Source organism: Myxine glutinosa, chromosome 14 (genome assembly GCF_964187855.1).
Source record: "Myxine glutinosa chromosome 14, kmMyxGlut1.1, whole genome shotgun sequence".
Taxonomy (NCBI): Eukaryota; Metazoa; Chordata; class Myxini; order Myxiniformes; family Myxinidae; genus Myxine; species Myxine glutinosa.
Window position 1 is genome coordinate 6,392,479 of NC_136274.1, and position 12,159 is coordinate 6,404,637.

The 12,159-nt window shown below is 41.9% G+C and overlaps 1 protein-coding gene across 1 annotated transcript in view; it reads left to right on the forward strand.

Annotated features, from left to right (window-relative positions):
* Positions 1–12,159, forward strand: part of STK36 (serine/threonine kinase 36) — a 128,642-nt gene that overhangs the window by 51,756 nt on the left and 64,727 nt on the right. Inside the window, exons 9-11 of the mRNA XM_078768054.1 lie at positions 1,915–2,120; positions 2,325–2,442; positions 10,166–10,309. Coding sequence (XP_078624180.1) covers positions 1,915–2,120; positions 2,325–2,442; positions 10,166–10,309 — 468 coding nt within the window. The remainder of the gene's footprint in view (positions 1–1,914; positions 2,121–2,324; positions 2,443–10,165; positions 10,310–12,159) is intronic.

A 12,159-nucleotide genomic window follows, 5' to 3' on the forward strand; every position in this document is an offset into this window, starting at 1 on the left:
AGGGCGTATCGTTCATTTTTTCAGGAAAGCACCAAATTTGGCACAGATGTGGTATGGACCTATACAATTGTTTTCCTGAGGGGCGCCCAAAAATTCAGAACCCCTGGTGGCCGCCATATTGAATTTCAACATGACCGCCCTCTGTGACCTATTTCCCTCAATAACTTCTATACTATGAGCGATAACACCACAGTTCCAGTGTCTTACCCCATGATTTCATGGTCTCTGAATCCAATGGGATCAATTGCATAAAGATTGGCATCCATCATCTTTAATTTCAAGATGGCCGCCATGGTGTTTCCATTTTCCTTGAATCTCTCATAGTATTTTAGGTAAAATTTCAATTCCAAGTGATACACATTGTTTTATTGGTCTCTGATAACAATGGAATGGTATTAATTAATCAAAGTTACACACAGTTGCAGTTTTAACTTAAAATATTGTGGGCACTTGAAAGGTGGAGGCTCTCGCACAGACGCGTAGTACTACAAGCACTGTCCATCGCAGTCACACAGTGATGTGCAGGGCAGATTTGCCCTGGAGCATTTACAGTTGCCTTTACAGGCCGACTTACAATGGCAGCTTGTAAGCTCTGAACATGCCTCCTGTATCAGTGGTATTGTGGTCCAAATTGGTGTCCAAGAAGTCCCTGTTTTCATCCAGCCCCAATCAGCTGGTGATGGAAGTTCTGGGTGGGGCACAAGTGCCTGACTCCATACGTGTCCAGCCTGAAAACATGCACGTTTTAGGTGTTGTTCGAAGGCGTCTGCTGTTGGGGGAATGTGATCAATTGTTCTTGCCTTCTTCGTGAACAAGTGTCGGCGCAGTGTCGGTCATTCACTGTCTTTATCTCGGTAGTCCGGTCATAGAGGATGGCAACATATCTTTCTATGCTCTGTAGTTCCATAGTAATAGCGTCCACAGATGGCCTATAAGCGAGAGCATGAAAGGTCTGCGTGATGCTGGGGTATGCCTCCCAAGCCTGCCAGGCTGTCTTTTTCCCAATTTGGGCAAAAAATGACACTGTGTCGCAGCCAGTGAAGGCATGAAATAATGGCAAAGACTCGGACTTCCTGCGGCCAAGGCCAGGGGCAATTTTATGGATGGCAAGGTAGCGGTAGCTTTTACCAGTGCCAATGGCAATCCAGAGTTCCTCCACACCATGTGGCTGGTAGGTAAAGTAGTGTGCTATTGCCAAGACCACGATATCAGAATCTACAGTTCGAATCAATACCCGTTTTCTCCCCTTTTTCACGGCATCCAGGACATTTTTTTGGATTTTTTGAATTTTCTGAATTTTTGGGCGCCCCTCAGGAAAACAATTGTGTAGGTCCATACTACATCTGTGCCAAATTTGGTGCTTTCCTGAAAAAATGAACGATGCTTACTCTTAACTGCCTAACTATATGCAGAAACATTTGGACTTTTGTGGCACACATTCGTTTACCTACATACTTAAATGGTCTAAATTCCATAAAAATAGTACGTGTTGCTTCCTTGCTTGGCATTCGAAATTTACAAGGTTAAATGCACGGACAATCCCCATTGGTTGGCATCCATCGGGAAGAGGAACTTCCACCCTAGGAAGTGCCCTGCTAAGTGTGGTGAGAAAAGCGGTGCCATTGTTGTAATGTTGTTGGTACCCAGAATACCCTGGAAAGTGACGTCACTTCCCCCAAGCTCAGTGGATGTGTTTGTCTCTTTTATCTGTCGTGTGTGTGTGTGTGTGTGTGTGTGTGTGTGTACGCACATGCGTGTATGTGTGTCAGCTACACTATGTGCCTTGCAGCCTTGTAGCTACGAGCCTTGTAGATCATGTCAAAAAGGAATCAAAGATCAAATTCTAGTCTTTCTTTCTCCGCCGAGATGTTGCACTCCCATTGTTTTGAATACATTTGCTTTATTCATAAACAGCAGAAATGTGAGCTGCATCAGGACCAGAAGACTTCGCTTCAATTCAAACACTCGTGGAGCTCCATCAGTAGACATCTTCATTCTCAAGACAGGCTCTGGAGGGATGACCTTTCAAAACTTCCATCAGACCCACACACATTTCCGAAAGAGTCCCCATTGGAATGGGATGGACGTGGGTCCAGGAATTCCAGCCCTTTGTCATCCAGGTAGACTAAAGTCTTGGATTAAGAACGAGAGTTTTATTTTGTGTGTAGTCATTTAACATGTATTTCATAAGAATAGTTTGATAGTTACATGATAAGATCGAATCAGGCTATTTGGGCTATTGCCTGATATTTCATTCATTCGCTATCTTCTGACGATGATTGGTAATTTTTTTAATTTTTGAGATTGTCGTCTAACCTTGTCAGGGTGGCGCACATCAGCACAGACTATGAGAAGAAGTTCCAAACGGGGCAGGGAGCCTCTTGTGAGCCTGTAGTATGTGCGTCCCATGACCACTTGAGAGATGTGGAACTGCATGACAAGGTGTGTAGAACATCCTTTAAAGTTGATCTCAGGTAGTTTGTGTGTGTGAATGTGATATTGTGCAATTTACCTTTATTGCCACAATTTGACTTTTGATGCAAATAAAGGCAAAATGTGTGTTTTCATCAAGGCAGTTATGTTTTTAACCAATGACAGTTAAAGAACATGAAAAATCTATTTGTTCTTCAAGAATAGTTCAAAATCACTCACCGAGTCACTCCAGACTGTATTCCTCCTGTTCCGCACAATGGAGGATCTATGTTTTGAGGGGGAGGGGGGGGGGGGGTTATATTTGTGTCTCTGCCTCCTCTATGCCCTCTCTCTTTTCCCGCTCTCTCGCTTCACTCTCAAAATTTACGATAATGAAGGGTATAAATAATATAAGTGCTGAGATTTTTTTTGCAGAACAGACAGTGACAGAACCAGGGGCTCAGCCGTATAGTAAATGAGAGGAGCGTTAAGACTGTAGTAAAGCACGAATCTTCCACTCCGTGAGTAGTTAGTCCATGGGATGGTCTCCCTGGATGGTTATTGGCATCAGGAACAGTATATAGGTTTAAATTGGAATTAGATAGGTACCTAGAAGCATTGGGAATGGAGGGGTACATGGATATTGGCAGGATTGGCAAGTAGCTTAGGTATGGATCAGTGATTGTATATACAGGGATACCTCGATTGATGTATCTTTGATTGATGATTGATGACTTGGCCCTCCTAAGAACACAAGGGTGGGTAGTCCAGCATTCACACGTCATTTTTTGAAGGCCCATTATTTTGTATTGTTTGGCATTTTCTACAAGCTATGGAATGTCCGTTCTTTTCTATACTGTGCCACATAGTACATACCCTTATACAGTCAGGTGAAAAAGTAAGTAGACCCCATGTAAAGTTTTGACTTTTTCAACATATTTCAACATACAGCTATTTGATCTTCATTTCAACAATATTGATAGATAAAGGTGATATAATATAACAAATATCATGAAACATTTACATTTTGTAGTCCATTGTATAATTTAAATAAACATAAATGCAAATTTCGCATGTGGAGAAAGTAAGTACACCCTTGGCTCTAATCGGTGGTATTGCCCCCTTTGGCAGAAACAACCTCAAGTAGGCGTTTCTTATAACTGTTACCAGTCTCTGACATCGGCTGGGAGAAATTTTTTCCCACTCCTCCATGCAGAATTATTTGAGCTGTGCGATGTTTGAGGGGTTTCTTGAATGCACAGCTCGTTTCAAATCCCCCCACAACATCTCGATGGGATTTATATCCGGGCTTGACTTGGCCATTCCGGAACCCTCCATTTCTTTCTTTTCAGCCATTCCTTGGTGGATTTACTGGTATGTTTAGGGTCATTGTCATGTTGCAAGGTCCAACTTCGGTTGAGCTTCAACTTTCCAACAGATGGCCTCACATTATACTCAAGCACCCTCTGGTACAATGAAGAATTCATAGTGGATTCTATGATGGTGAGCTGCCCAGGCCCTGATGCAGCAAAGCTGCCCCAAACCATAATATTTCCACCACCATGCTTTGCAGTTGGTATCAGGTTCTTGTGGTCAAATGCTGTCTTTGGTTTTCGCCAAATATGCCTTCTGGTACTGTGGCCAAATAGCTCTACCTTTGACTCATCTGTGCAGAGCACATTGTTCCAGAAGTGCTGGTCTTTGCCTAGGTGTTCATTGGCAATCTTTAGTCTTGCCCTGATGTTCTTTCTGGACAGCAAAGGTTTCCTCCTGGCACACCTCCCATGTAGATCAAATTTGTGCAGCCTCTTTCTAATGGTAGACTCGTGCACTTTGACATCAACAGTGGCAAGAGCTACTTGTAGGTCACGTGATGACATTCTGGGGTTCTTAGAGACTTCTTTCAGCATCTTGCGGTCTGCTCTCGGGCTGAACTTGCTGGGGCGGCCTGGCCTGAAAAAGCTGGCAGTTGTTTGGAATCTTCTCCACTTGTAGATGATCTTCCGGACAGTCGAATGATTCATTTCAAATTGTTTGGAGATCTTTTTAAATCCCTTCCCAGACTCGTAGGCATCTATAACCTTCTTTCTGAAGGCCTCAGAGAGCTCTTTTGATCTAGGCATGGTGACGCTGCACACTTCAACAACAAAGAGCAAACCAAACGAAATGTCTGAGGTTTAAATAAGACAGGTTCCTCCAAGATCCTCTCTAACGATGTTCTAATCATTTGCACCTGAGCTGGTGCACCTGATTCTAATTTTAGGTATTTGAAGTAGTGATAAATGTAGGGGTGTACTTACTTTTTCCTAATGCGAAATTTGCATTTATGTTTATATAAATTATACAATAGACTACAAAATGTAAATGTTTCATGATATTTGTTATATTATATCACCTTTATCTATAAATATTGTTGAAATTAAGATCAAATAGCTGTATGTTGAAACATGTTGAAAAAGTCAAAACTTTACATGGGGTGTACTTACTTTTTCACGTGACTGTACAAAGTGGCCTTCTTTATGGCCCTGGCATTTTAACCAAGAATGGCGTTGCACAAATACTTTACACAACTTGGAGGTTCATGGCGTAGCACAAACACTTTACACCACTTGGATGTTAATGGCGTAGCACAAACACTTTACACAACTTGGATGTTAATGGCATAGCACAAACACTTTACACAACTTGGATGTTCATGGCGTAGCACAAACACTTTACACAACTTGGATGTTCATGGGATAGCACAAACACTTTACACAACTTGGATGTTAATGGCATAGCACAAACACTTTACACAACTTGGATGTTCATGGCGTAGCACAAACACTTTACACAACTTGGATGTTAATGGCATAGCACAAACACTTTACACAACTTGGATGTTCATGGGATAGCACAAACACTTTACACAACTTGGATGTTCATGGTGTAGCACAAACACTTTACACAACTTGGATGTTAATGGCATAGCACAAACACTTTACACAACTTGGATGCTCATGGCGTAGCACAAACACTTTACACAACTTGGATGTTCATGGCGTAGCACAAACACTTTACACAACTTGGATGTTAATGGCGTAGCACAAACACTTTACACAACTTGGATGGCATAGCACAAACACTTTACACAACTTGGATGTTCACGGCATAGCACAAACACTTTACACAACTTGGATGTTAATGGCGGAGCACAAACACTTTACACAACTTGGATGATCATGGCGTAGCACAAACACTTTACACAACCTGGATGTTAATGGCGTAGCACAAACACTTTACACAACTTGGATGTTAATGGCGTAGCACAAACACTTTACACAACTTGGATGTTAATGGCATAGCACAAACACTTTACACAACTTGGATGTTAATGGCATAGCACAAACACTTTACACAATTTGGATGTTAATGGCATAGCACAAACACTTTACACAACTTGGATGTTCATGGCATAGCACAAACACTTTACACAACTTGGATGTTCATGGCGAAGCACAAACACTTTACACAACTTGGATGTTAATGGCATAGCACAAACACTTTACACAACTTAGATGTTTATGGCATAGCACAAACACTTTACACAACTTGGATGTTAATGGCATAGCACAAACACTTCACACAACCTGGATGTTAATGGCGTAGCACAAACACTTTACACAACTTGGATGTTAATGGTGTAGCACAAACACTTTACACAACTTGGATGTTCATGGCATAGCACAAACACTTTAAACAACTTGGATGTTAATGGCGTAGCACAAACACTTTACACAACTTGGATGTTAATGGCATAGCACAAACACTTTACACAACTTGGATGTTAATGCCGCAGCACAAACACTTTCCACAACTTGGATGTTCATGGCGTAGCACAAACACTTTACACAACTTGGATGTTAATGGCATACCACAAACACTTTACACAACTTGGATGTTAATGGCATAGCACAAACACTTTACACAACTTGGATGTTAATGGCATAGCACAAACACTTTACACAACTTGGATGTTCATGGCATAGCACAAACACTTTACACAACTTGGATGTTCATGGCGTAGCACAAACACTTTACACAACTTGGATGTTAATGGCATAGCACAAACACTTCACACAACTTGGATGTTCATGGTGTAGCACAAACACTTTACACAACTTGGATGTTCATGGCGTAGCACAAACACTTTACACAACTTTGATGTTCATGGTGTAGCACAAACACTTTACACAACTTGGATGTTCATGGGATAGCACAAACACTTTACACAACTTGGATGTTAATGGCGTAGCACAAACACTTCACACAACTTGGATGTTCATGGTGTAGCACAAACACTTTACACAACTTGGATGTTAATGGCATAGCACAAACACTTTACACAACTTGGATGTTAATGGCGTAGCACAAACACTTTACACAACTTGGATGTTCATGGCGTAGCACAAACACTTTACACAACTTGGATGTTCATGGTGTAGCACAAACACTTTACACAACTTGGATGTTCATGGGATAGCACAAACACTTTACACAACTTGGATGTTAATGGCGTAGCACAAACACTTTACACAACTTGGATGTTCATGGCGTAGCACAAACACTTTACACAACTTGGATGTTAATGGCGTAGCACAAACACTTTACACAACTTGGATGTTCATGGGATAACACAAACACTTTACACAACTTGGATAGCATAGCACAAACACTTTACACAACTTGGATAGCATAGCACAAACACTTTACACAACTTGGATAGCATAGCACAAACACTTTACACAACTTGGATGTTCATGGCGTAGCACAAACACTTTACACAACTTGGATGTTAATGGCGTAGCACAAACACTTTACACAACTTGGATGTTCATGGCGTAGCACAATCACTTTACACAACTTGGATGTTAATGGCATAGCACAAACATTTTACACAACTTGGATGTTAATGGCATAGCATAAACACTTTACACAACTTGGATGTTAATGGCGTAGCACAATCACTTTACACAACTTGGATGTTAATGGCATAGCATAAACACTTTACACAACTTGGATGTTCATGGCGTAGCACAATCACTTTACACAACTTGGATGTTAATGGCGTAGCACAATCACTTTACACAACTTGGATGTTAATGGCATAGCACAAACATTTTACACAACTTGGATGTTAATGGCATAGCATAAACACTTTACACAACTTGGATGTTAATGGCGTAGCACAAACACTTTACACAACTTGGATGTTCATGGCGTAGCACAATCACTTTACACAACTTGGATGTTAATGGCGTAGCACAAACACTTTACACAACTTGGATATTAATGGCGTAGCACAAACACTTTACACAACTTGGATGTTCATGGCGTAGCACAAACACTTTCACAACTTGGATATTAATGGTGTAGCACAAACACTTTACACAACTTGGATGTTAATGGCATAGCACAAACACTTTACACAACTTGGATGTTAATGGCATAGCACAAACACTTTACACAACTTGGATGTTAATGGCATAGCACAAACACTTTACACAACTTGGATAGCATAGCACAAACACTTTACACAACTTGGATGTTCATGGCATAGCACAATCACTTTACACAACTTGGATGTTCATGGCGTAGCACAATCACTTTACACAACTTGGATGTTCATGGCATAGCACAATCACTTTACACAACTTGGATGTTCATGGCGTAGCACAATCACTTTACACAACTTGGATGTTCATGGTGTAGCACAAACACTTTACACAACTTGGATGTTCATGGCGTAGCACAATCACTTTACACAACTTGGATGTTCATGGCGTAGCACAATCACTTTACACAACTTGGATGTTAATGGCATAGCACAAACACTTTACACAACTTGGATGTTCATGGCGTAGCACAATCACTTTACACAACTTGGATGTTCATGGCGTAGCACAATCACTTTACACAACTTGGATGTTCATGGTGTAGCACAAACACTTTACATAACTTGGATGTTAATGGCATAGCACAAACACTTTACACAACTTGGATGTTAATGGCATACCACAAACACTTTACACAACTTGGATGTTAATGGCGTAGCACAAACACTTTACATAACTTGGATGTTAATGGCATAGCACAAACACTTTACACAACTTGGATGTTAATGGCATACCACAAACACTTTACACAACTTGGATGTTCATGGCGTAGCACAATCACTTTACACAACTTGGATGTTCATGGCGTAGCACAATCACTTTACACAACTTGGATGTTCATGGCGTAGCACAATCACTTTACACAACTTGGATGTTCATGGTGTAGCACAAACACTTTACATAACTTGGATGTTAATGGCATAGCACAAACACTTTACACAACTTGGATGTTAATGGCATACCACAAACACTTTACACAACTTGGATGTTAATGGCGTAGCACAAACACTTTACACAACTTGGATGTTAATGGTGTGGCATGTTTAGTACCTTCACAATTTTTTCTGCATTTTTATAAATTGTTCCTTCGGTTGCTCAAGGTAATCCTAAGCGCCGACCGACATCGACAGCACGATTGCCATTCTGCGTAAAACATCAAATTTCACCTCCAAATTTACAGTTTTATGCATTTTCTTCGCCATAAGCTCACTCTTATCACCACTCGATGCTTAAAACTCATGAGGAATAAAATTAATTACGATCTTGATATGAATCACACCACTGTATGCAAATATTTTGGAAGTACAGTACGACTGAACAGTGCAAAGGCAGAATAGTCTTTTTTTCCTCTTCTCCCTCTTCCGCCTCTTCTTCCTCCTCTTTTACCTCTTCTTCCTCCTCTTCTTCCTCCTCTGTTTCTTCTTCTTCTTCTTCTTCTTCTGTAGGCATCCACTTATCATAGTGAGAACAGAAAAATAATAAAGTAAATTAAACTTTACATCTCAGTTACATCATTCAGATCACGTGCGTCGGCTTTTCTGTCGCCAATTTTCTTGAGCCGCCATTTCTAACGGGCATTTCTGAGGGGCATTTCCAAGGGGCATTTCTAACAGGCATTTCTGAGGGGCATTTCTAAGGGGCATTTCTGAGGGGCATTTCCAAGGGGCATTTCTAACAGGCATTTCCAAGAGGCATTCGTCAATTGAATATGAATTGAATTGAAATGCCAGTGGAATCTAAAGAAGTTGAATATTAATGGAGGCCATGGCGACGTCGTGTCAGACTGCAGTGCCCTCTAATCGGTGGGAATTTATATTCCTTACTGGAATATTACGTGCATGACTACAGGTAAAGGTACAGCCTGACGAGGGCACCGTGAACAGATTGCAGGAATGTTCTTCCATCTGTGAAGCTTTCCCTTGCCAGCACTCGCACAGCACAGGCACAGCACAGGCACAGCCATGCACGGTTTGTCCATGACACGTCGGCATAGAGGTGTGACGGAGGATGAATATAATTGGTGGGTGAAATGTGATTACCATTATGCAAATATTTAACAACGCACGATAATTTTGAGCTTCCAATGCAATATTTCCACTTTTTAGATCTGGCAGTATTGCACGAAGGTTGCATCCTGATGATGGCACTGTATGTACCTTCCGCATTGTTGTCCCTAATCCTCCTTCCACCCTTCCATGAAATTAATTTAATAAACTGATGGATTGAATTAATGTGATGTTAACAGAGTCCGGACACGAGGGACGAAGCGGCCTCTTCCTGTGTAAAACTTCCTCGTATGTATACATGTGTGCACACAGGACCAGGACAGTGATGACGAGTGGCAGCAGTTAGTTGAAGCCACTGGGTCAGGGTGCCAGCGCACGGCAACACAATCGGCATTGCTGTCTGACCTCAAGTTTCTGAATTACATGAAGTGCCATTTTGACAATGCCTGCAGCCAGGTAGGCGCTTATTTGGTCCACCTTCGTATGTAGAACACTTACCGGAAAACACTGCTGTGTCTGTGTGTTGTTTTCATCCTTGGGTGTTGTTCTCCTCGAGGGTCCAGTTGCACTTTGTCAGTGTTTTTTCTGGATGTTTCTCGAATACTGTCATGTTTTCCTGCATTCCTTGAGCAGTGTTATCTCCAAACCTTGTGGAGGTGTCACTAGTGGATTGTCGTTTTTATGATGACGCATTCAGAATTGTGCTTTTTGACATGTTCCAACTTGCTCTTCAAACATATTCTCATCGGGGTACACCTGTAAGGAGCGTCGAGGACAGGAACGCCAGGGCCCCGTTGCTCGTAGCTATCCCGTGGATAAATGTAATGCTTGAATATGTCATTTTTCCACAGGATGGGCTTGTCCGAGCTTCGAGAAACCGGACCCTGGTCGAGTTCAGACGATGCCATTTGAGTCAAATATTTTTGGCACTTTTGCAAAACAATTTCTAAATTTATATTAAATTTATATCTTAAAATTGTCTGAGAGGACAACTTAAGGATGATAAGCTCGTTTGGCTCAGCTCTTGTCGGGTCGATGCAAGTGGCTTGGAGCCTTTGAAATCGGACAGGTACCAATAAACGATAAATCAAATCGATAATAAAACAAAACGTACCGGTAAATTAAATATGTTTTATTGTACTGCAAAGCCTGGTATTGGCTTAGCAGTTAGGGTGCAGGCTTGGGATCCTAGGATCCTGGGTTCGTCGGCTTAGCGGTTAGGGTGCCGGCTGGGGATCCTAGGATCCTGGGTTCGTTGGCTTAGCGGTTAGGGTGCCGGCTTAGCGGTTAGGGTGCCGGCTTAGCATCCTAGGATCCTGGGTTCCTTGGCTTCGTGGTTAGGGTGCCGGCTTGGGATCCTAGGATCCTGGGTTCGTTGGCTTAGCGGTTAGGGTGCTGGCTTGGGATCCTAGGATCCTGGGTTTGAATCCCGGTCGATCGCTGAATTAACACCAGGGGGGATGACTCAGCCTGTCATCCTTCTGAGGTCGGAAAATTGATAACCAATTCACTGGTAATTCCCTGTGTATTGCAAGAGGCGACCAACAGGATTGGCGGCAGGAAGGGCATCCGGCTGTAAAACATTGCTTCAAAAAGGGGACCACGGTTCCCAAAAAAGGCCAACCCCTGCTCTGCGGGGAAAAATGGCCTCTTCAGGTCATTCTTCTTTCTTCTTGTACAGGACCTTGACGGTATGCAAGGAATGCTGGTGCTCTTCAGGAGGTAGAGGGGGTGGTGGTAGTGTTGGTGGTGGTGATTCTTGTTTGATGATTTATCGACTTTCATTAACATCCAATCAAGATGATTTTGGACATTTGGGCCAAATTTGATTGCAATGTTGATCGATATTATAATTTAATGTGAGGGAATTAATTAATTTAGCCTTGAATGATTTGACAAGACTCAAGAAATTAATTATCCAAGCTTGTCTCAGAAGTACAATCTGCTGATTTTAATGACACATGGGAGTCCTCAATTCACTGATATTCAATTCAGAGTAACACATCCACGAATAAAACCAACACACTACATTTCATACATCCAACTGAACCGAGAACCTCTCTGATGTTCTGCTGCACGGCTATTTATGGTCAGAGATGAAAGAGGAGGTCGAATAAGGTTCAGAGAGATAACAGGCATTTCGTGATTCTTCTCCTTCGTTATCTCCGACGCTCCCGGCCAAACAGATTTCTAGCTGTCTTGCAAAATAAACAGAGCTTACTGTTGCCCTGAGATAATATGCCTTAGCGTGCGTGAGGACATCTGTTTTGTTTCCCAAACTCCATCTTGGCTACGTGGCTCTGAAT